Raw genomic sequence first — 27,502 nt, 5'->3', positions numbered from 1 at the left:
TCGACGTATTGCTGAATGGTGCCCGTTGCCTCTTCTGTCATTGAGGAATGTGCCTTCATTTGTATTGAAACAATGTACTGTTAAACCTCTTGAATGACCGTTGTTTTAGGAGGGAATTGCATCGCACAATTTTGATTAATAGGCAGAAATTCAGCTGTCCATCAAGGCTTCAAATAACTGTATTCCTTGAGCTAACTGAATTGTTGCTTAGAATATATTGGCAAAAGAAATAATAAATCAGGATTATGTTTTTTGTTTTTTTTTAATATATTTTGTTGTCTTTGAAATACCTACCTATTTCAAATCTATGTAAAATACATAAATAAATAAATAAATAAGCAGGGGTGGGGTGGGGGTGCAGTGATAATACTGCCACTGCTTATAAGTGGTAGGAAATCGATATTAAACTGTGGTTAGCACTTTAGTGAATGTAATGCACTGTGTAGGATCACATTCCTGTCTAATGTAATGCATGCTGGTTTTTTCTGGTGTTAGCTAATGGAAGTATTCATGCACTTCCATTTACTATGTTAGTCTTACACATGCAGTTTTGAAAGAAACCCATGTTCCATTAAATAAGACAGAAGATATTGCTGTAGGTTATCAAGCTGTTTAATGTTTTACTTCCAGACAGTTGTGCACTTCTGTGGAAAGGATGATGTCACTGGCAAGGCTGTTTCTACCAGGAAGTAGACTCGGGAGACTAGAAAGCTGCAGGTTTAAACACTATTGCGCACGTTTATTTACAAATAACAATACAACAACAACAGCATTATCCTTCCTGTATACGGTGGGTGATGTGTAGCAGGTCGGTTAAACAAAACGAAATAAACACAGACAGAAAACACGGGAACAAACAAAATGGCTCGATGGCCAAACAAACATTTAAACACGACTCTACGAACAGGCACAATCTTCCACAGTGCGGTTTCATACACGGCACACTCCCCTAAACACCCATAGCACTATTAACATTCCCCGTAATTCAACATACAACTCCCCTCACACATCCCCGCTATCAGCAACATTCATTTCTCCCTTCAACTCTTCCCCTGAGAGGTTGCTGCCTCTTTTATACAACTGTGCCTGAGCTCAATTGCGTATCAATCATTCAATCTAGCTCAGGCACATTCTACACGCGTATTTCTTTGCCAACCCAAAACAACAGCACAAATAAAATACATTTAAATAACAACAATAATAATACAAATAAACATAGGGGCAGGGAGTACCCTGTCACAACCTCCTGGGTATCTGGAGAGTGAAGCTGTCCCTACTTTGTATTCTTTCCAATCATTGACCAGCAGCTGCTTCCCTTAATTTCTGACATGCTTTGCAGCAAGTGATGAACTTTGACACCAAAGAGACTGCTCAAGTAAAAAACGATTTCAACAACATGCAAACTGAGCGCTTTCTGAAAGAACATCATGGGACCAGATGCAAAACAATACGTTTTCACTGGAACACATGCTACTGTTATGGAATTATCCTTATTTGTGACAACTTACTTCTCAAAGATAGACCAATTCAAGACCGTTCACCAGCTTTATGTAGCTGCCCTAGACATCTATCTACTTGTGGTAAAAAAAAAAGTCTTCCAACCTGTTGCCCTATCTGTCCATGTAGAAGGAAAATGAAAAGTTCTGTTTCTCCAAATGACTCTGAACTTTATAGAATTTGGGTTCACGTTATATTTGCTCGGGTGTTTTCTTCCACTGGATGTAACTGATTTACGTTCAGAGCAGTGTAGAGATGAGCCGCTATATACTTTCTTGTTCTCCTGGATGCCATCCAAATCATGTGATCAATGATCCTAATTTTAACTTTCTAAACAGAACCTCCACCCTCTACAACACAGAAGAATAGTAATCCACCTACAGTGTGTGCAATGCCCACTTTGCCAAAGGAGCAGTCACAGGTTATTGTATTCTAGATTTACAGATATCATTTGTTTCTAGAGGTTAAGTTAACTACCGCAAGATGTGGTCCTGTTTCCATTCATTATATTATCTCTATGGTGTGATCATATTATTCATGCCATTGATTTTATATTATTAAGGGATATCTGACCACAGTATTTTACAGATTCAAGTCCATATTTAACAGTCAACCCATACTTTACAGTGAGTCACAGTCACACGTTGTCTTTCTCAAAAATGCTCTGTGGTTTTTTTTGCCACATTTGACTTGTTAATGTAATTCACAGCAGGTTTTTTTGCATTTGGCAGTATTATAAATCAGCTGAGGTGTAATAGTGCTGCTTAAAATCCTGTGAAGTACTGCACTAGACAGATGCGATCAAAAGCATAATGCTTTTTTGTTACCACATTTGAAGGTTATTATAAGGGCCAATATGTTTATCATTTGTCTTGTTTTCCTGATGCTGCTGCTATCCTTAATGAGAGGTTAACTGGAAAAACCTGACCCACAATTTGAGATTCACCCAATTTTGCTGAGTATCTCCATCAAAAACTTTTTTTCTGGAAAAGTAAAAGAAAGATGTGGTGACAAAACAGACACGCTACCTATGAAGATGATGTGTGACCCACTCCTTGATACAATAGTGTGTGGTTCACCTTGAGAAAAAAAAAAAATGTAATGCTTCTGACAGATTACTCACAATCACATTACTAGAGACGCGAGACTGTACATGAAGCACACTGCCAGTAAAAGGGAAATAAATTAAAAAGCTATTATCTTTGTCAGCATTTACGGATACAAACTGTTACTCAAGGTTTTCACATGCAACTTTGTGAAATTTGAAATCGGCACAGGAAACTGGGAACAAGTGAAATGATGTCCTGTAAGTAATGATACTGTAACTACAGTACGTTTGTATATAAAAAGGGCTTATAACCAGGAGGTCCCCGGTTCAAATCCCATCTCAGCCACTGACTCATTGTGTGACCCTGAGCAAGTCACTTAACCTCCTTGTGCTCTGTCTTTCGGGTGAGACGTATTTGTAAGTGACTCTGCAGCTGATGCATAGTTCACACATCCTAGTCTCTGTAAGTCGCCTTGGATAAAGACGTCTGCTAAATAAACAAATAATAATAATAATAATAATAATAATAATAATAATAATAATAATAAACAGACTGCCAGCTGCCCAACGTTTCGATATGTTGTACATATCTTTCTCAAGGGAGCCTGTGTTTGAATCAAAACATTGGAGGTATTTATAGGTTTTTGACAGCATGACAACTACTTGTTATTGTTTACATTCAAATCCCATGATTTATTCTTACATGATGATATATATATATATCAGCAACTCATTTGAAGAATAGCATTCTAGTACATTCTGCCAAAAGATATCCCATAGTTCCAGTACCTACTAAAGTAAATGCTGTAGGATTTCAGTATAACATTGTCCGTGTGGGATAGCAATTAGAAATAACAACAGGAGAACTCTATATTTGTTGGGTTAATTGAACACTAAATAATTATAACCAAACTGTTCTGGTAATGCCTGCGCTGATTTGTGGGATACCATTACAATACCATTGTGTATCCCTGAATAAACCTCAGTCCACAACATTACTAGCAATGACAAAACAATGAATTTGAAACAGATATAGTCCAGTGTTCCTGGTGGCACACTGATACTGAGGCGGTACTTTGATACTGTGTTGATGTTATCTTTGGTATATTAGAATATGAAAATGTGATGTTATTTTACCTACGGCTGTCGTTATGTTACAATTGCTGCCGCATAGTACATTAGTGATTCATCATCTTTGAAGACAACGTGGTAAGGGCTGTGGTTTTCATAGATTAAAATCAGTTTCTATAGATTACCACAGAGATTATGCCGGAAGTCTTTACCCCAGTGTTATGCTTTGTGGTGGTGGCAAGCTACTCAGTACCATAAAGTACCACTGGAATGTGAAGAGAAAGCAGGCAGTAAAAACTATTATATTGTATGTATATTATATTGTGTGTGTATATATATATGGAATGTACTTTTGGTAAAATGAAGTTAAAGCGCTGTACAGACACATCAAACACACAGCGCCCAGTTCTCTTTTAAAAACGTGTTCATAACTTGGAGGATGTGGCATTCTGTTGCTTCTCAGTCTAACCTTTGTGTTATGCATCCTATTCCAGTGGTTAAAGTGAATATTAATGCGTTCAAATTGAAGTAGTATAAAACAGATATAGACACCAACAACAATTTGAATCAATACACAGATAAAAACAGTCTTTAGTTAGTTGAAACCGAATAAGATTAACCACAGTGCTTAATCTTTAGCTCTCTCACCATTAGCACGGATTTGGCCATTAGATCACAGAAGGAATGAACCCCTTTTACAAAGAACCTGCATGTAAGTCAAGCTGCAGCGCAGAAAACAGCTGCCAAATATTTTGCCATGTCCAAGTTTCCAATCCACTGCTGTTTGATTTATAAACAAAGGGTATCAATAAAAAATAAAAATAAAAATCCATAAAAAAGGAATACACAAGAGCATGTTTGCAAACCTTATTGCTGCATTAGCTCCCAAATATTTGGACTTTTGGTACAGTTTAAATCTATATAAGACCGCATGTAAGATCCTGAGCTACAGTTGTTTACGAAAGTGTGTTAGTAAGAAATATGATAGTCAGTGCCCAGCTGGTTTGCGTCTGTGACTGCAACTGGCCCAGCAAGGACAACTGCACCCTATTTCTTCAAGGAGTAAACAAGATCTTCAACTTGCGTACACTGAGATCAGAAATATGATCTTCAACAGGAGTATATTGAGATCAGAAACATTGTTTGTAATGGTGACAATAAGTTAAGAAACTGATTGCAGACCAAAAAAGTACATGGTCTGTATATTTTGTCTGGTCAGTTTTTCCAACGCATTCAGAATTCCACGTTTGTACACGAGAAAGCGTTTTGTGCTGTGCTTCCCTGCCTGTCTTTACTATCCAATAAAGGTTAATATTTCACTACCCCAAGCTAGGAGAAGAACAAACCGTACGACATTTTGCAAAAACAGAATCACAAGATAGGGTAAATGGCTGAGTACGAGTCCAGTACCACGTGAGAATTGCATAATATGTCTATCGCTAGCCCTAACCGGAACTGATTAGGTTTCTCAAAATAACAGTTGGCGATTGTAACGCCTATTTTACTTGTTTTTGTAGGTATATTGGCATTCCAAGTGTATAATTCCTTTAAAAAAAAAAACCATAATACAAATTACCAGCCAGTAAATTAATCAAACACGTATCCTAAAACCCATTTGCACAAAATAAATACGTGTATTTGTGTAGAAGAACTAATTATTTTAATGTTTTAATAAACTGTGGTAAGAAAAACGAGAGCAATACAAAACTTTAAGAAACCACTCGTGCATTAATACCTGTTCAAGTAGGTATTTCGCTTCATCAAATAAAAAAATTAAAAAAATGCACACAAATTAGGAAATAATTCTTCTAATGGTAACATTGCTCATGTTTTCATTTCCTAATCTTAAAGTTAATGTTATTTTATCATCACTGTGTCACGTGAAGTCAAGTCTCGTGCAAGAGTGGGTACGTGGGCGGGTTCTGGGAGATCACGTGCAGTGGAACCCCAGCCAGTAAGAAATTCGCGTGGAGTGTGCTGTACGTGCTTACTCTGTGTATAAAGACAGCGGGCGGCTTGCTGCAGTCAAAGTCATTGTTTTGTAATACAGCTGAGAATTGGGTGAGTTTATATACACTGAGGCAGTGGTTAATAGGCTTTAACGAAATAAATATTTAAATAAGTAAATTACAATTAATGGGAAGGTAGTGTTGATGGCTGTTAATCTAAAAAAAACAAACACGAAATGTCCTTTTGTTTGTCGACAGTAGTTTGTTTTTGTATTTTTTTTTTATACGTTGATGTAGCAAATAGTTGTTTAGCTATCTTAGAATGTAGTTGGTAACATAGTAATGCAATACAGTGAGATAATCATGACATTTTAAAGACTTCTGTGCCAGCAGTTACAATTGATTAACATCATAACCCATACTGTGTAATTAAGGCAGCAAACGATATGTCCTTTACAGTCTTTATTTAAGGGGTAGTTTATTCTATTTAAAATGTAGTGGGTTGTTTGTTTTGAACCGTAGTCGGTGCCGTACAGGTCTCGATGCTGCTGTTTTTATACTTTGTTCTCAGTACAGCGAGTTCAAGATGGGTTTTGTTTGGTTTATCATGACTCGTTTTTTGTGAGCTATTCGCCTGTATGACTGCATCTGTTCTGAAAACGTCGATTTGTTTAGATCATGGTTATCGCACGTGCTGTGTTTTTTTTTTTTTTTTGTAAAAATCGTTTTTAGTATCGGTTTTATTTTCAATTTCCCGTGTGGTTGAATTCCTAGTTGTTGTTCCTTGTAATGATTCAGCTGTTTGGAAACGCCCGGACCTCGTGATCCCTGGCTGTAGAACAGTGAAACTGGCTTTATTTGATCTCATCAGGGGCACTGGCTGGTGTAGTTTAAACAATGGTGAACGTGCATTATGGAGCGCTAGATGTTTTTTGTTGTGATATTTAACTAGTTTCATGTCCAACTATGGCTTGATATTCAAGGAAAAATCAACTGTGGTCACGTGGTGTTTTCATGTGTCCCTGTTTGAATTTCTTCGATCTTGGTGTCCGATTACGCAAACGTATCCTGTTCGCCTACAGTATGTGTTGTAAAACAATGTCTTGTTCTGTGCTATGTTGCTAACCTTAATTAACACACAATTGCAACCACTCTGTATAGTACAAATAACTATATATAGCTGTGACTGTGGCCCCTGTCCTAATTTTACAATTGGACCAATATTGATATTTTACTTGAACATGCGTGTTTACTATGCAATGCCACTTAGATGTTCTAAAGGGCTTTTCCTTTTATTGCATTGGTCCCAATTGTAGCATTTGCAAAGTGTGTTTCTGGATAAACTAAACTATGAACTACCTTTCTTTGCAGGTTCCACAGCCATGAATCTGTACTTGAGTTTGTTCTCCCTTTGCTTGGCTGTTGCTTCAGCTGCCCCAAGTTTAGATCCACTTCTGGATGACCATTGGCATCTGTGGAAGAGTTGGCATAGTAAGAAATATCATGAGGCAAGTGTTAAGATCTCAAACTAGTTGAATAATTCCACCTGTAATGTAACATGTGTTAAATACTAACTAGATGAACTTTCTCTTTTTAGAAGGAAGAAGGTTGGAGGAGGATGGTTTGGGAGAAAAACTTGAGGAAGATTGAACTGCACAACCTGGAACACTCTGTGGGAAAACACTCCTACCAACTGGGAATGAACCACTTTGGTGACATGGTAGGTGAATTCATTTAAAACTAAGCGAGCTGGCCTAAGTTGGAATGAGGAAGACTTGTTTCTTAACTGTGACCCCATGGTTAATATCAATACCATTACAGTTATTGACGTGCTGATAGGATTCTGGGTAATTCAAATTCCGGTTCGTATGCTATTGCCACATTAACGCTACTTAAATGCTTGAGGTTTTGAAAATGTGATTGTGAATGACAATCTTGTGTGTTCAGTGCATATAGATTGCTATATATTGAATATAATGGGTGAGCTAAACATTCTACTTGCTTCAAAGATGACTTGTAGGCCATGGAGACGAGTCTTAAAGTGCAATTTATTATTGAACTGCTATTGGGAAGAGTAATGTGTTGCATACTAATGCTTTATCTTTTCTTTTTTTTTTTTTTTTTTTTTTTTTTAATTCAGACAAATGAGGAATTCAGACAGCTCATGAATGGATACAAGTACAACAAGTCTGTGGAAAGGAAGTTCCATGGCTCTCTGTTTCTTGAACCCAACTTCCTGGAGGCACCACAACAGGTTGACTGGCGGGAGAAAGGATATGTCACTCCAGTGAAGGATCAGGTATTCAGTTGTTTCTGGACATTTTGCACAATGACCAATTTACAGCAAGGTTTTGCATACTACCCTACTTTAATGGTACATGAGGGACACTACTGAGTGGGCTAGTTCTGTCCCGTACCGTCAAATACTCGCATTCACTAGAGTCCCATTTGAGGGCAATGTTAGTAGCTGTACTAATCCTGCCATGTTATTCCTTCTAATACTTTGAAATCTGCATTTTTACCTATTTTTATTTATTTGTTTTATAAATGTATTGCTGTTCATTTCAGGGTCAGTGTGGTTCCTGCTGGGCTTTCAGTACCACTGGTGCTTTGGAGGGTCAGCACTTCAGGAAGTCTGGCAAGCTGGTTTCATTGAGTGAGCAAAATCTTGTGGAATGCTCCCGTCCCGAGGGTAACGAGGGGTGCAATGGTGGCTTAATGGATCAGGCTTTCCAGTATATCAAGGACAACGGTGGCTTGGATTCTGAAGAGTCCTACCCATATTTGGGAACTGTAAGTTGTCAAACTATATACAACATTCAATGGACACTTCACATTTAGCTTGATCACAAGCTTTTGAAAACTTCATTCAATGTATTTGGTTTCAATGAAGTGTTGCCTGTGAATTTAGTGGGTGAAGGTGCTTTTTTTGGTGTGTGTTTATAAATCTGATCATACATGTGTAATACAATGTTAATTTAGCTTTCTAGTGCAAGTTCTAAACCCACTGTGGTCTAGAATCCATTGCATGTGTATTTTGCCTGGTGATTTTTATTTATTTTATAAATGTAATTTTTTTTCCCAGGATGACCAGCCCTGCCATTATGACCCCAACTACAACTCTGCTAATGACACTGGATTTGTAGATGTTCCAAGTGGTAAAGAACATGCTCTGATGAAAGCGGTTGCATCTGTTGGACCAGTTTCTGTGGCTATTGATGCTGGCCATCAATCATTCCAGTTCTACCAGTCTGGTAAGACTATTTAACACTAGTTTATTGATATGTGAAACACTGTAGACTTGTAAGCTGGTATTGGGTATGACCGTTGGTAGAAAATAACCTGGTACCCATTTGGCTGTTTTCAAGCTCACATCTGGTAGCCCAGTGTTGTAATTTGCAAAGATGCTTCTCCTCTGACTTATGATTTTATAGCAGCTTAGGTATTCGAAGCTACAAGATGTGCCAAACTGTAGATGAAAATGGACATGCGTTTTAATTTGAATGACTTTGGATTGTAAACCAATTATAACCTTTTCTTTAGGTATCTACTATGAACCAGAGTGCAGTAGTGAGGAGCTAGACCATGGTGTGCTAGTTGTAGGCTATGGATTCCAGGGAGAAGATGTAGATGGGAAGAAATACTGGATTGTCAAGAACAGGTAATTCCTTGGCTGTAGCATTTTGGAAGGGTGCAAAAACAAATTGGGTGTACTAAATCAATCTAAACACTGACTTTTTTTGTCTTTCTCTTACAGCTGGAGTGAGAAATGGGGTGACAAAGGCTTCATCTACATGGCTAAAGATAGGAAGAACCACTGTGGAATTGCTACATCAGCAAGCTACCCTCTGGTGTAATCTGTTTACTGAATCTAGTCTCACACGATCTTTGCAAGATTAACGGACCATGACCTATATTAAGGCCCAAACAATGCTTGAACATGTGCAAAACCTAGGTTTTAAGTCATGGTATTTTGTGTCGGTATGTGAAAATACTGTTACAGTGCTACACTTTTACTGATTTTAATTTTGTTTTCAAGATACTAATGTAAATATTTTTTCCCTGTATAAATATTAGGGTGTTTTACATTGCACAGTGTCTTCAGTTTTAGGGAATTGTTAAGCCTTTTTGATTTTAAGCGTGATTACTGTGCAGTGTGCAATCTTGTCTTATTTTGTTCAAATAAAGATTTGAAACCAGCTGGCTGAACTGCTCTTTATTGGGGATTCATTTGAACAGGCGGTTGTGTGGTTCAGTGGTTAAAGAAAAAACAAATCCTGGCTCAGCCACTGACTCCTTGTGTTACCCTGAGCAAGTCACTTAATCTCCTTGTGCTCCTGCCTTTTGGATGAGACATAAGTGACTCTGTAGCTGATGCATAGTGCACACACCCTAGTTCTTGTAAATTGCTTTGGATAAAGGCATCTGCTAAATAAGCTATATATGTATCCTATCTTCAATATAGGGAACTCTGCATGAGAAAGATTACACAATTTCAAACCCTGCAATGCATCTTGTAAGGTGAAATAAAGTCTTATAAGTTAAACTGGAAAATGAAAACCCTTTGCTTCCCCCTTGTTTCTCTGTCAAAGATTAGTCCCCTGGCTATCTTTCCAATTACATTTGCAGCTTGGTGGTCTGGTAATATATTTAGAAAATCAAATGGTTTTCTGGTTTTGAATGCAATAATGTGTTTTCAGTATCTACAATCTTCAACTTTTTTTTTAGTTTTCTTTATCAAGAAATGTAACATGGGTCCAAAAACCTTTTAAGTGGAAGTTAGATCAGTGCACAATTAGATCATGAACAATAAAACCGTAGCAGTAATCCAAAATTGTATCTCAAGGGAACTCGGTTCCATGTAAAATGTTTTGAATGAGTATTACCCTTCACCCGTGTGACGTAGCTTCATGGCATTTCCTGTTGCAACAGTCCTTGCTAAGAGCGTGATTTGTTTTCATTTCCAGACATGCCTGGGAAACATGCTGTGCTGACTCATTTTCTTTTAAGAAGAAATTGTCAAGCCCTTTTTTTTTTTTTTTTGCAGTGTCAAACAAATACATATGAGCAGTTTCCATTTTATCAGACGCAGCAATATATATAAATATATGCATATAGGAATAATTAGTTAGTATAAAACCTGATAGCATCTTTAAGGAAATTAAAATCCATGCACACTCATCTAATTTACACAACACACTAATCAATGTGTGTGAGGCATTGATTACATTTTTTTTCTTATGGTACTACACAGCATCAAAAGATAAATAAGCATCCAACCTTTATATTTTTCTTCAGCCTTGTATGTTTTCCATGCAGTTAGTGTCCAGTTTAAACCAAACCATTATTTCCATTTGATGAGAACGGAGCGTGCCTCTGATGATACATTGTCATTGCCCTGCTAGCTGCCTGCTGTATGTTGGTTCTACATTCTATTGACATTGTTACAGCTAATGCTTCTATTTTTTTTTCAACTGCTCTATATTAACAGCTAAAATAATTAACCATATAACTTAAGTAACACAAACAAAGCAGCATATCCACATGTGGTAGTTTTCTTTCAGAATTCTGTTAAACAGGTAAAAATAAACATATTACAGAATATAGAGTATAGTATAATCATTTCTGGAAAATCACATAAATAAGTAGCCTTTATGCATTAATTGTTTCTAATGTGAATCAAGCTTCTTGTTAAAGTCATTACTTGCTTGAATCAAACATTGCGCAAGACCATTGCTTCTGGTTTTCATCTGTAAGCAACTCAAGTGATGCATTGTAACATGTTTGGTTTTAATTATTATTGAAATTAAAAATGATATCTGGATCCACTGAAAAACCACCAGTTGCATACTAGTCCTGAGTAAGTATGTGCCTAAAACAATACAACTACTGTGTACTGGTTAAGCCTCTAGCTCCACTGTTCAAGTGACCCTAGTATTAAAACTTAAATCAATTTCATACAGGGTTTATTTTAATAGAATTTGGGCACACTAAGCTAATATGGTGTTATTTATTGTTTATAAGTCATGGTATATATTGAGTATATAAGACCGGGAGCCGTTAGTTGTTAGTTCATTGTACAATGGCTATAATTAAAGATTCATCAAGCAAGCAAGGGGCATGATTACCAGGAAGCCGTGTCAACCACAGCAATGCACAGGGAGTTATGTAGGATGGACTTTCATCCCTAATAAAGACATCATATCACATATATGAGAATACTTGAAAGCAGATGTCTTTATTACCCTTCAAGCTGCAGAGGAATACAAAAATATTGCTGGAAGCATTCATCACATCCACATAGAAGCAGCGTGTACTATTACAGCTTTTCGACTGTTTTTTAAATACAAATGTCCCACTTAAACTTGTTTTTATTTTCTTTTGGTACAACTTCCAACTATTGAATGGATGCCATACCAAACAGAATGCTTGTTGTTGATCAAGAGGACTTTGTTGATTTTTTTCTGGTAAATCTCCCTGAAAACCAGGCAGAAATGAATAGTGTTAATATCCTTTTTTAACATGATAGAACCTGGTTATGAACAACTATTTCCTGGGCCAGGAATTCATCCCTTAGCTGCATTAGGACAAGAATACAGCTAATGAATGCAATTGAGAATGGGTAAGCAGACAGTGTAATAAAGATGTTTGTATGTATAATGTAGAGGTTTGGAACCAGGCTTATGCCTCAGTGTGCAACTCACAGCGATACATTAAGTTTAAAAATTTTAGATGCTTCCAGTCAGCTGAATAATTTATTAAAGCTAATCCTACATTTGTATTTAGGCATAATGAAATGATTAAGCGGTTTAGGGCCTGTTAAGGGGTTTAATTGATTCGACTGATTAAGGTAATGGTTGGAACAAATTCCTGACCTACAAGTGCAGAATTTGTCGACCCCGGCACTAAACTTCCGTTACTAAAAGTTACTAAAGTTCACCCAAAACTGAAACAGGAAGACAGGAAATAAAAGAAGGCCTGACTGTTTTGGAAGTCTGTGTGTTGATAACAGTCTGGGCAGAATGTAGGATACAGCCGGGGAGGGGGGTCTGTTTGCCTGGAGTTTGGTATCTCCAGCAACAGCTTTACACTGATGCAGCACTTTTGATTCACTACAGGGAATATTTACTAATTATCAAACAGCTGGGGACAAAAGCAAATTACACCCATGTTTAATGATTCAAAAACAAATTACACCCTGATTTAATGATTCAAAAATATAACAGAAGCCTACTATCAGTAGTTAAGGACATCAGAACAAAAAAAGTCTGTCACTTTCTGCTACTGTACAACATTGTCTCATATTCAATCTCGTTACCTGGAAGGAACACACATACAGGATGTCATACTTTACAGTTTTACATCTGTATAACCGCTTACCTAATTAAGAAGAAACTCTCCAAGAACGTATTTGAAGTGCCTCAATCTGGGGATATATGGAGACCATTCTGTTTATTTTCACTTACATCTATACAGCGATCAAGAGAACCAACCTAGCATAGTTTATTAATTGTATTGGAATATGTAAGTAAATAGAGCAAGCCTGTCCAAATTACTTTACACAACACTTACATTTAATGTATCTAGAATCCGTTGTCCAAAACCAAGGAAATTCTTCAATTAAGGTTATTTAGCATATTATAACCTGGGGGTGTCTGTCTGACCACTTATATTTTCGCACTTAGAGAAGTGATTATCTAGTCATGAGGATCACAACCTGGGGTATACAGTATGGAGACGTCCGGTCTGCAGCTGTCATACAGGTTTCTCTAGAGAAACTTGGTCAGGATATGCTTTAGTACATGTTCAAGTATTAGAATGAACCTGCTTCTGAGGCCTTCAGTCTCTTGTGCTTTACACACACACACACACACACACACACACACACAAAACAAATAAAATAAAAAAATAAATACAGCACTACATTAGCCAACACGGTTAGAAGGAAATGAGAGTGAATATGGCTCCACGTAGGGCTGGCCAAAATACTCCAATCTCAATTTAAAACCATTATATATGCAGGCTTCACAAATGAAACTGAAGGCAAAGAACTATTGCAGTATATATATATATATAATTTTTTAGGATCATAAAACCAGTCATAGACCAACAAAAGAAATTGGGGGGGGAGGGGGAGGGGGGGGGGGGGGGGGGGGGAGAAGAAAGAGACCCTGCCTCTATAGATTAAAATTACACCTTTCCTCAGCAACACAAATCACAATTCAAGTCTACCACAAGCCAAACCCAGTTCAAAACAGATAAAAGTGCATACGTTGTGGATATAAAAAAAAAATCTCTTTATTTAGATATTAAAAGTACAACAAACAAAACACCCACAATAAAATACTACCCCCCCACACATTTGAGTCCCATTTCTAAAACTCCTGAGACTGAGCGTCTTTGCCATCGTCAGGAGAGGGCTTCTTAGTCTTCTTTGGGAGAAGTTGAGCCTGAATGTTGGGCAGGACTCCCCCTTCAGCGATGGTCACCCCTCCCAGCAGTTTGTTGAGCTCTTCATCATTCCTTATTGCCAGTTGGATGTGTCTGGGCATAACCCTATGCTTCCCATTCTGTCGGACAGCATTGCCTGCCAGCTCCAGCACCTCCGCAGTCAGATACTCCAGCACTGCTGCCAAGTAGACAGGCGCACCGGAGCCGATCCTCTGTGCATAGTTCCCCTTCCGCAGCAGCCTGTGAATACGACCCACGGGGAACTGGAGGCCCGCTTTAGAGGAGCGGCTTTTGGTTTCTGCTTTCGGCTTTGCAAGCTTCTTCCCTCGTCCAGACATTTCACAAGCTGGTCAAACCTAAAAGAATTTAGATTAGATTTGGCATAGACACCCGATTTAAATTCGCCCGTTCTACTACATGCATGGCTCATCTTGCATTATTTCAGGTGTTCATAGTATTTGCGGCATTAAAACCAGGCATAAAGAAACATTCAAGGTTGAAAGCCAACAGGCAAACAAAATGTGGTTTAAAAAAAGTGTATGGTAAAGTTCTTACAATATTTGCATTGTATTCAACATGAACCATTAGCCACACGTTACTACCTACCCAAGACTTTAATAGCCAATATGGGGCCTGCAGAAATCCTACCGTATCCCAGACTTAACCAGTAGTTCACACTTACAGCAGATTTCACAGATCATTAACGCCAATCTGGCACAACCTTGTGTTACCGTAACGTTGTCAAAGCTCAGTGTTAATCAAGGTCTGTGAAACCACCCCCATAATAGTCTATGGGAAACACAATGTCTTTGTTATAATGGAGGTATCTGGTTCAATGTACAACTTTAAACTGCTGTGTAGCTGCTTAAATAATGCAGATATTTAAACGCTGTGCAATATTAACGGAATAATAGTAATCACTTCCAATCAGAATCGCGGCGTTTGACTAAAACGTCCATTAAATCGCCATTTAGTTAAAACACACACACACAAACACATATATATATATATATATATATATATATATATATATATATATATATATATATATTATACACACACAGTGCTAACTGTTCTGAATGTGTTGGGGACGAACATAAAGAAAAACATAAAAAATCGGCATGACAACTCACTCACAAAAAGAACTCCGCGGTATTGTTTTTTCCCCCCAAACAATTTCAGCAGGCTCTGAATTGCACGTGAACGTCGCAGGCTTTTTAAACTGGTTCAAATTAATCTCCTACTTTTCTTTTTAGCAACATTTACTATTAACTCGTTGATAAGTAATTACGACATACATAGATTGTGTCCAATGTATAGCAGCGCGCCAAATCTGACTTGGTAAAATCCTTGATTGATACATTTCTTACTGGTTAAACAATTCCAAATAGTTTGTGATGGACACGTCACGTGCCTAAACAGCAGCCTAACATTTTCACGTATCTTCTGTGTTAAACTTGAGGTGCATTTTAAAGTGTTTATCCACTTACAATACTGTTACAGGTGTTGTGAAATATCCTGCATCCCGTTGAATATTTGCCATTCAGCGTCCGTATTTACACATATTATAGCTTAAGCCTTGCTAGACCGCGAGGCCATGATGACCAGTGATAGAATGGCACCACAGGCAAGATGTTCATATTTCACTTTTTCACTACTTAAAAAAAAAAAAAAACACTTGTTACAGAAGGCCTGTAATTATAAACAGCTTATGTTTCTTACAGTCTGCAGTTATGAGAGGAGTTATCTTTCCTGTACTATAGTCTGCAGTTATGAGGGGAGATACCTTTCCTGTACTACAGTCTGCAGTTATGAGAGGAGTTACCTTTCCTGTACTACAGTCTGCAGTTATGAGAGGAGTTACCTTTCCTGTACTACAGTCTGCAGTTATGAGAGGAGTTACCTTTCCTGTACTACAGTCTGCAGTTATGAGGGGAGTTACCTTTCCTGTACTACAGTCTGCAGTTATGAGGGGAGTTACCTTTCCTGTACTACAGTCTGCAGTTATGAGGGGAGTTACCTTTCCTGTACTACAGTCTGCAGTTATGAGGGGAGTTACCTTTCCTGTACTACAGTCTGCAGTTATGAGAGGAGTTACCTTTCCTGTACTACAGTCTGCAGTTATGAGAGGAGTTATCTTTCCTGTACTACAGTCTGCAGTTATGAGGGGAGTTTTTATTTAATGTCTCAGATTAAAATGTCTCTGTTGTGTGCATTGACAATAGTCTGTTTTTTAATTGTTAAAGAGCGACTTGGTATGGGTATGAAATGAGTTAGGCTACATGTAAATGATATACAGGTACAACAAGAATACAATATTAGTTAAGATAACTCAATCAAGTTGCGCATCAGGAGAAAATGATATGGCACTTATATTTGTGCTGTAAGTGTAATGTGTATTATTAGTGTGCTTTACCAAAAACAGCAATACAACAAATGTTATGGAAAATCACTATTAGTTCATGTATTGTTAGTTTTACCGTTTATCATTATTATTATTATTTTTTGTATTTCTCTTACAAAACTTGACAGCCATTGTTGTTTTTAAATTGTAAAATAATTGTAATGATGATACCCAACAAGCACTGGTTTATTAAGTGGTTATTTTTATTTGATTTTTTTACTGTGTTTGAGATTACAGAGGAGAGTGGCCCTGACAGTGAGATTAGCTGCTTTTCTGATGTTTCTGTACACAGGCTAGGAATTCCTGCACATCGTCAGGGGACCCCAGGATCATGGGCACCCTCTGGTGGATGCACTCTGGCTGTACATCTAGCACTGGCTGAGTCCCAGTGGTGGCCATCCCTCCAGCCTGTTCAATGATGAATGCGATAGGGTTGCACTCATACAGGAGCCTGAGCTGCAGGTAACAACACAAGAACAACATACTTTGTCATTGCAGTGCAGTGACTTTAATCGAATCCCTTTTCACTTGTCACAGCAGAAATACTGGAACTCCCTTCACATAGAGATTTTGGAAGGGTGAGTGAGAACAGTAATATTACAGATGTTTTTAGTCCCTGGTTTTTAATTTTACTAATTTATGGAATTTTTGCATAACACAGAATGTTGTAACTGTAGCAATTAAACCATGATGCGCTTTTTACATTCAGGTAAATAATTAGAAAATTAAAATCATTCATTTTGATTATGGACAAATTGGCCATACCTTGATAATTACTTTTTCAGTTGTTAATTTAGCAAAAACATGCTCAGAACTTTAAGACACTGCCCATGCTTATCAAAGCGTTTTACTCCAGGGTGAGCAGTTATATTTGCCAAATGAAAACAGTCCAGTCATTTTACAAAACTAGTAGAAAACAACTTAAGTGGACTTTAATTCAATTAGAATGTTTCACCTGGGTAAAAAAGCTACTATGAAAATTCAACCTCTGCAATGCAATTATGAAAGTAGCTTTTTTGAATATACACTATTATATACGAAAGGGGCTACATGTCTCAGCAGTGGGGTGAGGAGGATGCGGCTGTACACACGTGCATATGTATGTATGTCACACTTTGTAGTTTTACATCTAGAGAACTGCTTTCCTCATTTTTATTAAGCTTGGTAAGTTATTGAGAGTATGTATGGCACATTTTACAATTTTACATATATCTAGAGAACAACTTACACATTTTGATCAATCCCATGCACATTGACATTGTGGTGGGCAGCAAGGCTGCTGTGTGTGTCATAAGTATTACCAGCTTACCTTTCCTTTAGGGCTTTTCTTGTTAGCAGGATACAGGAAGATCCCCCCATATGTTAGAGTTCGGTGAACATCAGCCACCATTGAACCTACGTATCGGGAGCTGTAGGGAGAACTGCCATCCTGCAATCAAACAAACATTGCACTGTATGAACCATGCATTCCAGACATTGCTTCATCAGTAAGGAGCAATCATGACAAAAAAGACTGTCCTTTACCACACATCTGTAGATTATTATTGTAAGAGGTGCAAGTTTCGGTTACCTTAGCAAATAAAGAGGTAACACAGAATATTTAACATGCGATATCCTCAGAATGCAACAGCAGGTGCCACATTCACACCAGGTGCTTCACTCTGTCACCTGCCCAGCAAAGGGATATGTGTTAATGCAACGTGGTTAATCCAGGATTTCAGTTTGTTTTTGTGTGTGTTTGACATTAAAATATCAATGGTAATGATACAGGTCTAACATGAAAAGAAACATTTCTTTCCCTTTATGGTTCACTGTCACTTTGAGCAACTCATAGCACATATTGCATCAAGCAGAAGCAGATGGTCTTGAATGCTTATTATAGTGTTTTGAAGATGTTCTTTTAAAAGGCTACAGAACATGAGACTTGCACTGGGCTTGTAACAGTTATTTACATTTTATATACTTTATCAACCATTTGAAACAGTTACTACTCAAGGTATCATATACAGTAGGCAGTGCCTGTTATGCAGTTTCATTTTTTCAGTGCATGAATGCACTATTATAAATGGATGCAAAGTCATTGGTACTTACAGGTTTATGCATTCTTGAGGTCTACAGTAAGTACTTGCCTGTATTCTAGTTCCTAATACAAATGTAGTGGTTTAGAAGCCGATTCCAGTCTGAAGCTGAAATATGACCACAATCCAGAAGGAAGCTATGAAATACATACCTTCTTTTTCTTCTTTTAATAAATGCACTGCATTCAAATATCATTGTCTGTACTGGTTGCTAAAAAAAACTGTACAGAAAAATCGATTGCCTGTGTGGTTACTTCCTGGTCTGTGATGTCATCTCTCGACCACCCTGTCACATAGCCAAATTAGGTTTATGTATGTCTTTGCAGGACCCAGTTCAACAAACTTAAATGCATGAAATAACTGTTTTTCATATTGATGCCAAATTCATGACGGCTTAATCGAATCAAATTTGAAACAATCTCTGCGTATATTTTCTAAAATGCTTTTCCCCTCCAGCAGTGTGGAGTAGTGGTTAGGGCTCTGGACTCTTGACCGGAGGGTTGTGGGTTCAATCCCCAGTGGGGGACACTGCTGTTGTACCCTTGAGCAAGGTACTTTACCTAGATTGCTCCAGTAAAAACCTAACTGTATAAATGGGTAATTGTATGTAAAAATAATGTGATATCTGTATAATGTGAAATAATGTATAATGTGATATCTTGTAACAATTGTAAGTCGCCCTGGATAAGGGCGTCTGCTAAGAAATAAATAATAATAATAAATATACATTGAACTGGTCCTTAGTGTAGGTTCGTATAGGGTTGATTTTTTCAGAAAAAAAATGAGTTTAAGCCCATTTTTTGCTCCATTTAAACTGCTAAATTAAATTCCCATACTAATCTTCAGATGAACCATTTCAGAAGGAAAAACTCAATCTTGACTCCATTCCTTTTCACTATATATGCTAATAGAATGATGTAAATCCTAAATGTTTTTTTTTCTGTGTCTTGGAAAGTCTCTGTGTTCTGCTTTTAACCATTTAAACCTTTACTAAATATAGTAATCCTGTAGGTACATTGTAATGAATGATAGGGTAGTGACGATGAGCAAAATTTACAAGGACAGTTTGGCTTTTTTTTTTAATTTACGATTTGTTATGAAAGAAGAAAAAAAACACTAATTGGAGTTTTTGCCATGTAAACAACTCAAATTGTAAGGCATTGCTAATTATTAACAATAACTGGTCGTTTTCTGCTCCATGAGTTCAAGGTTTTTTGTTGTAAAATCTGTTTTGATTGTAATGGGGCTTTTCTAGACTAGATCATTGATTAAAAAAACACACAAAATTCACATGAATATCAAACTAATTTTAATTAATTAAACCAGTGCACACACCTTACCTTAAACCTTTTTAAATACCAGTACTTGAGACTCTCTCTGTAAAGACAGCTTGTAAAACCCTGTTTATGAAATGCATCTGCTTGAGGTCTTTTCTATTGCATTTGGGATGGACGCATTGTATTGGATTGGTCTTTGGTCCCATCAATAGTTTGAATACAGGGCTGCAGGGCAGGTGAAGGTCATCTCGCTCTTTTTTGAACAAATAACCTAATAAAGAATTACTGATTGACCATGGTCTGTGGTGGAAAGCAGTGAACAACAAGGAGCTGGTAAACATGCAGAGAAGAAGGTGTCTTGTGAATGACTGAAGTAGATTTCTACACTAAAAGATGCACACTGAGGTTTTATTTTTAACAATAAAATTAGCAAAGGTTTTGATTTATAAAAAGACATACTTGTCAACGTGAGATTTTTATCCCACTGAGTCAGAAACGCAGTCAACAGTATATTTCCAAGTATTTCACAAATCTAAGAGTACAAATACTAAATACTATGAACTGGTATAGACAAACAATGTTTATAAACCTTTTTACTTTGAAAGGATTGTTGGAATACTTAAAAAGCCCTTAAAAATAAACAAATACATAATATAAAAAAAATACACAGTAACTCATAGTTTAACAAAATACTTTTAAAAAAGCAGTTCTGATGAATTCAACGTAGTTTGACACAATCTTTATCGACAACTTCTTAAAAAGGGTTTCATTGTAAGCTTGGCGTTGTGTGTAGTCAAGCTTTTTTTGGATTCAAGCAGGCTCATGCAGAGAAGCTGTTACACAGCAGCTACTCTGAGGGCTTTATGGGTCAACTGATAAGGCGCAGCTGTTTATTTACATTGAAGTAGGACAAGGCATGTCTGCATATAATGGCAGGGATACTGAAATGTAGTCGGTTGTTGATCAACAAGATCATGTGCTTGGCTTGGTCGATTTATTCCGCCATTAAGTCATTTATTAAATACATTTTCATTGCCGCACATTAGTCACTCCTCTTTAACTTTTTTTGTACTTATGTTCATAGGAATCTAAAGCAATTTTCAATCTATATATAAACACTGCCCTGACCTTGAAACAGTACAACTGGGAGTGGGGCTGTTGTTGCTCATTAATCCCACTTAGACCGCTTTTTTAATCTTCAAAAGTATGCAAAGGATTTTAGTAAGCAAGACGTCTCGTAAGTACAGTGTTGAAGAGGGCAACAAGATTCTAGCACTACTTCCATGTGATGTGCTGTAGTTATTCAAAACAGCAAACAGTAGTTTTGAAAAGACCCTCTGTCTAACAGATAACATCTGATAGCAGAAACATTCTGGATTTTTCTGGTTGTTTTTGCTACAGCTGCAGTTAGGCTTCAGAGGTCAAGCCACCCAGTGTGTTTGACTTGAACGTACATGGAACTCAAGAAAGAACACAGAGTTTGTTACATATCGGAACTCAAGAAAGAACACAGAGTTTGTTACATATCGGAACTCAAGAAAGAACACAGAGTTTGTTACATATCAGTTAAACGTTAGTTATGATTCAATGTTCATTTCTAATAACAGGTTTTATAAGCCTACCTGTGGGAATTTCTTCTTCTGTATATACTCAGTTATTGCAGGATCAAAGTACATGGCATACCCTTCATTAAGGCTGTAAATGTTCCCCTTTTTCTTTATCCTCACATCTTTCTCCACAAGAATGAATTCCCCTACAGCCTAAGCATAAATAAAATGGGATCACATTTTAGGTCACAGTTTACATCCTTTTTGAATTGTTGGACGGTATATTGTTATCTTTTTCAAACATGTTTCCCCAGAAACTAGATGACTTGGAAAGATCGACAAGCTGGTAGAAGTAGAGACCTTTATGTTCAAGTTGCCATTCAGGGTTTCAAATAACTAGGAGGTCTGGTACAGTAGGTTCATTCAGATAATTTTCCCATTAATTTGGCAGTCTCAATCTAATACTTAGCAGAGTGTAACAATTAAATAAAATAATCCATAACCACACAGTATGGCACAATTGATGGAAAAGGCCCAAGAATACTTTTGCATTTGAAGTGTAAAAATGTTTTATATACATGTATGAGTAGAGATGTATCTTACTTTTTTAACATAAGGAGCTCTGACTGGCTTAAAACGAATTCTGGTCAATTCTAACAGTGTGGACTATTAGCACTGGACTATTATTCACAATATTATGGTTCCAGTATCTATCTGGTATGATACAGCAGGTTAACCTGCCTTGTGTTTGTAAAGAGGAGTACTGACCGGATCCAGCATAAAGCAGTTGACTCCTTGTCCGGTGGTGAGGGCGACCAGTGTGGCACTTCCATATAGGGCATAGCCAGCAGCGACGATGTTCCGGCCAGGCTGGAGGGCATCTTTCTCTGTGGGCTCACCTTCCCAGGTCTGGGAGGAATGGGAAGGAGGAGGGGAGTGTGGCACAACACTTCAAATCAATTGTTTTTAGAAACAGAACTTTATCTATCTACCTGTCTGTCTGATGCCTGTCTTCTATAGTACTGTAGCTGTACATGGTACTGAAATTGATAAACCTATTAAATAAAATGCCACATTCTGTAATAGTTACTACGACACTTTGTCCTCACCAGAGAGTATTTCATGCATAGCAATTGTCGATTTTGTACATACACTTTATATGCACTGTTCAGTATATGCTACTTATATTCATTTGGATTTGGATTAATCAGATTTATACCACAAGATCAGAGATCCATTCACAAACGATTAATGCATAATAAATATTGTTACCGGTTCTAACCCCTCAGGGCATCTGTGTTTTGTAGTTGGATATCTGCTTGTATTGTCTGTTCTCTTATTTCCTCAATTGTGTTCCAGTAGGCATGTTTGAACAGGGACTTTTAATCCATGATACATCATCACAAGCCGTAATAAATACCTGGCTCTATTTGAGATGCAAGTAAAATATCTAAATAACATTGAATCCCAAACCAAGCTATAGTGTTCAGCTTGAGCCAGGTAGATGTGAAATGACTCATTGTATTTAAAAGTTATAATTACTGTAACGAATGTGCTGTAAAAAGTAGAAATTCAAGTCAGGCATGGAACTCATGAATGGTGACTCATGTCCTTTAGCAGCTTGAGACAGTGTCTCGTGAGCACGATGCATGACCCCTTTTTCACAGTTACTGAAAGGCAAGCATTATCTAATCTCAGGTCTTAACTCACTCAACCCCTTCTTACCAGGCACCAAATACATATTTTGTTTTCACTACCCGGATAATTTGATGAGCAAAGAAAACACTGTAACTAGCTCTTGAGTTTTGAACTCCGTGACCTACTTCGATTTTCACTCTGTCAGACGGACACACTTACCTTTCTATGGATAGAAAAGATTGTCCCAATAGATGCTAGGCAATCTATATTGGAGGAGCCATCCAGTGGATCAAAGCAGACAATGTATTTACCCTGAGTTAAAGACACAGAGGTTATACATTGCTTATAGCTGTATAGTCTGTCTACTTCATATACTGTACTGTTTATGTGACAAACTGTGCACGCTATCCGCATGCATGAAGAGCCACTTGCAGTGTGAATCTTTTCCATAGCGAATTCCATTACTTTAGAAAAAAAATAAGATTACTTAATGATTGCAAGAAGCTTCTCATATATTTATTGCTGACAAAATTAAGGATGTTATAACATAATGCAAACCCCCTTAAAGCTAAATACAGCAACTATGAATCTCCATTGTGGCCCTACACCTTACTGGGAGGCAGTGTGGTCCCGTGGTTAAAGTTCAGGGCTTGTAACCAGCAGGTCATGGGTTCAAATCCCACCTCTCTACCACTGACTGACTCACTGTGTGACCCTGAGCAAGTAACTTAACCTCCTTGTGCTCCATCCTGCGGATGAGATGTTAAATCAATGTCCTATTGTAAGTGACTCTGCATATAATGCACAGTTCACAGCCTACCTCTGTAAAGCGCTTTGTGATGGTGGTCCACTATGAAAGGCGCTATATAAAAATAAATAAATTATTATTGTATTATTAATGAGAGTGATATGGCAGGTGTTTCCATATAAAAAAAATGACAACAGTTCCATCTAAAAACAGTATAGACATAATATTATGTTTATGCATACACTAGAGTATATTATAGAAAACTAAAGTGTTTTGGACAGTGCTACGTGTATATGTGTTATCTGTCCCCTGCAAACCAGCATTGTACTAAAATGCTACCCTGGTTGAACTTTAACAAAAAAATAAATAGAATGCAGGTCTTCTGACAACTGTTGTTTTTCTAATACTGCTTGATCTTTCCAAGTGGACACCTGACTGGGCATTTGACTGGATCCAAAGAGCAAAGTAAAGCAATCAGATGAGACAACAGGTTGACCACTTGTACCACAACGTACAGTCATTTGTTTGTATAGTATCTCAGCCGTGCTGATCATGTAGCTTCACAGCAGCACAAGCTGTTGTGTGTCTGCGAGGTTGGTTTGTAGACATACAATACATAGTCGCTGCTAATGAATAGCATTACAACATTCATCAGCACAACAACATTTTTACAAACACCTTATTGTTTTTGCTGCTACAAGTGAGGCCCGGATATCCATTTATCCAAAATACTAACCCACCTGACCTAACTATTACACAGTTTTCTATGTGCAGAAAAAAAGTAATTTTGGTATATGATAAGTGTGCTGTCTATCCCTCTTGAATGTCCAGTAACTGAACACAATCATTCATTACTAAGTTTTTAAAGAAAAACATTCAATAAGATACCGGTAAAAAGGAAAAAATTATATAAAATAAAAACAGTGAATCTTAATCCTCCAGAAAAAAATGTGAACATAGACAAACAGAATTACGCCATCTAAATCAGTATTAGGGCGCCCTCTGGTGGTTCTGTGGCAGAATGAACCTACCCTTTTGTCTGGTGGAGTAATAATGGCATGTTCGTTTTCTTCCGAGACCATGACACAGGTGCCGTAAGAAGACTCGAGCATATTAATGACTAGATCGTTAGAGAGGACATCCAGTTTTTTCACCTGGTCCCCAGTGACATTCACAGAGCCAGCAATCCCGTACCTTAACCATGGGAAGACAGAAAAATGAATTATAGTCATTCAAATTTCAATTTTGTGCATATTACCTTCTGTATAATGTATTTTTCCGCCAAAAAAATGGGAAGCCCAACACGTTTGTCTGGTATGTTTTGTATTACAACAATATTCAGATTCTTCTTGAGGAAGACACTTGCCTTACAAAAAAAATCTTACTAAGAGTACTTATAAGAGGGGAAACCTGTAGCTGGGGCTGTGTACTCAATGGGGTGCCACAAACCTCCATGCTTGGACCCCTGTTGTTTCTTATCTACATGAACAACTTAGATCACTGGATAATTAGTAAACTTATTACATTTGTAGAGGACTCAAAGCACAGGGAGTGGCCGACAAGAAATCCAGAAAGATTTAGACAGCATACAGAACTGGGAAGAAAAATGGCAAATAAAATTTAATGTCAACAGATAGAAAGTGTTACATGCTGGTCACAAACATGTAGGATCCAAATACCAAATGAGTGGTTATAGAACTGGAACAGGCTCACCAAGAGAAAGACCAGGGTGTTGTAATAGACTCACCGCTGTCAGCAAACAGGCCAGTGCAGAGAAGCAATAAAAAAGGCACGCAAAATGCTTGCGTAGATAGCCACAAGTGGCTATAAGAAGCTATGATGAGGTTGTATAATGCACTGTTGATACCACACCTAAAGTACTTTGTCCAGTTCTGGTCACCACAGTACCAAAGGGACATTGTGGTCCTGGACAGAGTCCAACGAAGAGAAACCAGCATTATGGGGGACATTATTGAAGTCTTTACATTTTTAATACAATATATATACCATTGCACTGGTAGCCCATATCAGTACCACTGTGCAATATTTGATTCCAATCCATTCAAACTTTTCTATAAGAGTACTGCTAGAAGTTTCCAGCCATGTCTGCTACAGCTCTATCCATACTCCACGCTGTGTCCGCCTCTCCTTAACTCTTTAACAAGAATAATATTAGATTGTGTCATTCGGCACCAAATGGGCCACATTTTTGGATCTACCCCACCTCATCATCAGATTGTTTTGATATTGCATATGGATGGACCTAGAAGGGTTTGAGGAAGAATTTCCAAATATTAGCGCTCAACTCTCATTATTTTTAAATTGATGAGCCTATAATGGGGTGGTACCTGTGAGTGATGAAAATGAGCACTGAACGGGGGTCATTATTGAGAGATCAGATCTTAAAACATATTTATATTGAACAATTCTTTGCACTTTCTGACTCCATCACATTGACACCTCTTAAACTAGAAGAGCAGTTCTGTGTGTGTAGCGAGTCTCAGATATCTTGAATACTTTGAAAGATCTGACCTTTCAAACATGACCCCCTTTCAGTGCTTATTTTCATCAGTCACGGACACCACCCCATTATAGGCCCATAGCTTTAAAAATAAAGTAAGCTAATATTTTGGGATTCTTCCTAAAACCATGTCAAATTTTATATGATATGCCAAAATGTTTCCATTTTGTATTAATCTCATTGACAACAGTGCACCCACATCCTGCCATATTTAGCACAACTGATCCATTTGTTATTCAAATGACATCTCAGATATGTATTCTGTTATAACAAAAGTTACATCCCCCCTAAAAAAACAGGCAACACATTCTCTGCATCTAGTATAGGATCAGAATCGGAGGACTCACATGTGTGCCAGGCCAGCCTTCCTGACAGCTGAAGAGATGGCCTTTATAGCAGTCAGCATGGAGTTAAGGAGCTGGGTCAGCTCCCCGGTCCCTTTAGCCTTCCTGCCCTGCTCCATGACAAACCGTGTCAGAGTGATAACATCTGTGTCGAAGGGCGTTTGATCCGACATTTTCCACGGCAACTTTTAGCTTTTCCCGCAGCACGGAGAAGTGTGTGACACAAGGAGGTTGCGAGTGGTAACTGTAACTAAGCTTTCAGCTTTCAGAGCTGGTTCAGACGGGGCACAAAGCCAAGGCTATATTTATAAAACGAATGGACCATGTGTCTGAAATGCCTCTATATACAGAATTACAAACTCAGTTTTAATGTAATTGTTTTCTTTGATTATACATCCCAAAAGCTATAGTAGATCCTTGAATTATTTATGACACACATTTATACTGCTTTACTAATTTGAATAAATACATGCACATGTAATACAGTTGGCACTACCGACTTGCACTGAACTTGACCAAGTCTGAAATGTCAGTAGTGCAAAGGCTGAGGTTGACTTTTACTGAAAGGTCGCCTAGTCTATATACAGGCAGCTTACAACTCCCTGACACACGCAAACAAGTTCATGTAATAAAAAAAACACACTACTTGATTTGTGTCTGAAATATAAGGCCACATTTACAGAGCTTGTGCTTATTTAAATATTAGGACATATATATATATATATATATATTAGGGCTGTCAAGTGATTAAAAAAATTAATCTGTTAAACGTTTTAATCACATATTTAATTAATACAATTACTGCATCCATCTAATTTGTTTGTTTTATTACTGATGCTCTTAATAATAATAATAATAATAATAATAATAATAATAATAATAATAATAATTTCTTATTACCTATAAGGCCTTACATGGGTCTTCAAGAT

General features: G+C 37.5%; 3 protein-coding genes across 4 annotated transcripts; 1 reads left to right on the top strand and 2 right to left on the bottom strand.

The window, feature by feature from the left end:
- The first annotated feature begins 5,543 nt into the window (after nt 1–5,543).
- LOC131704384 (procathepsin L-like) lies at nt 5,544–9,764 on the top strand. Its single transcript, XM_059006495.1, has 8 exons — nt 5,544–5,677; nt 6,937–7,073; nt 7,163–7,285; nt 7,706–7,864; nt 8,134–8,358; nt 8,651–8,819; nt 9,109–9,226; nt 9,323–9,764. The coding sequence occupies exons 2-8, from the start codon at nt 6,948–6,950 to the stop codon at nt 9,420–9,422; spliced, it is 1,020 nt and encodes a 339-aa protein (XP_058862478.1). The 5' UTR covers nt 5,544–5,677; nt 6,937–6,947; the 3' UTR covers nt 9,423–9,764.
- A 4,081-nt stretch (nt 9,765–13,845) lies between these two features.
- Nucleotides 13,846–15,267, bottom strand: LOC117403899 (late histone H2A.2.2-like). 2 transcript variants are annotated; one of them, XM_034006380.3, is made up of 2 exons: nt 15,154–15,267; nt 13,846–14,372 (listed from the first exon to the last, which is right to left on the bottom strand). In XM_034006380.3, the coding sequence occupies exon 2, from the start codon at nt 14,352–14,354 to the stop codon at nt 13,941–13,943; it is 414 nt and encodes a 137-aa protein (XP_033862271.1). In that variant the 5' UTR covers nt 14,355–14,372; nt 15,154–15,267; the 3' UTR covers nt 13,846–13,940. The 2 variants fall into 2 exon arrangements, with proteins under 2 accessions (XP_033862271.1, XP_058891696.1); XM_059035713.1 differs by having other exon boundaries at nt 15,150–15,260.
- Nucleotides 15,268–16,613: 1,346 nt separating this feature from the next.
- LOC117403536 (fructose-1,6-bisphosphatase isozyme 2) lies at nt 16,614–26,910 on the bottom strand. The gene is made up of 7 exons (XM_034005709.3): nt 26,577–26,910; nt 24,740–24,902; nt 23,180–23,272; nt 22,091–22,231; nt 21,398–21,535; nt 17,730–17,849; nt 16,614–16,876 (listed from the first exon to the last, which is right to left on the bottom strand). Exons 1-7 carry the CDS (start codon nt 26,744–26,746, stop codon nt 16,682–16,684), a joined length of 1,020 nt encoding a protein of 339 aa, XP_033861600.1. The 5' UTR covers nt 26,747–26,910; the 3' UTR covers nt 16,614–16,681.
- Nucleotides 26,911–27,502: the final 592 nt, after the last annotated feature.

This window comes from Acipenser ruthenus, chromosome 1, assembly GCF_902713425.1.
Source record: "Acipenser ruthenus chromosome 1, fAciRut3.2 maternal haplotype, whole genome shotgun sequence".
NCBI lineage: Eukaryota > Metazoa > Chordata > Actinopteri > Acipenseriformes > Acipenseridae > Acipenser > Acipenser ruthenus.
This window is presented reverse-complemented; position numbering and strand designations above follow the sequence as displayed.

Bases quoted from the DNA above. Each gene is read 5' to 3' on its own strand.
- LOC117403536 (XM_034005709.3), bottom strand. From the start codon at position 26,746: ATGTCGGATCAAACGCCCTTCGACACAGATGTTATCACTCTGACACGG. The intron at 24,903-26,576 runs GTGAGTCCTCCG...CCCATGGTTAAG, and splicing joins AAGGCTGGCCTGGCACACAT to GTACGGGATTGCTGGCTCTG. The intron at 16,877-17,729 runs GTAAGCTGGTAA...TGTTACCTGCAG, and splicing joins AGAAAAGCCCTAAAGGAAAG to CTCAGGCTCCTGTATGAGTG.
- LOC131704384 (XM_059006495.1), top strand. From the start codon at position 6,948: ATGAATCTGTACTTGAGTTTGTTCTCCCTTTGCTTGGCTGTTGCTTCA. The intron at 7,865-8,133 runs GTATTCAGTTGT...TGTTCATTTCAG, and splicing joins TCACTCCAGTGAAGGATCAG to GGTCAGTGTGGTTCCTGCTG. The intron at 8,820-9,108 runs GTAAGACTATTT...CCTTTTCTTTAG, and splicing joins ATTCCAGTTCTACCAGTCTG to GTATCTACTATGAACCAGAG.
- LOC117403899 (XM_034006380.3), bottom strand. From the start codon at position 14,354: ATGTCTGGACGAGGGAAGAAGCTTGCAAAGCCGAAAGCAGAAACCAAA.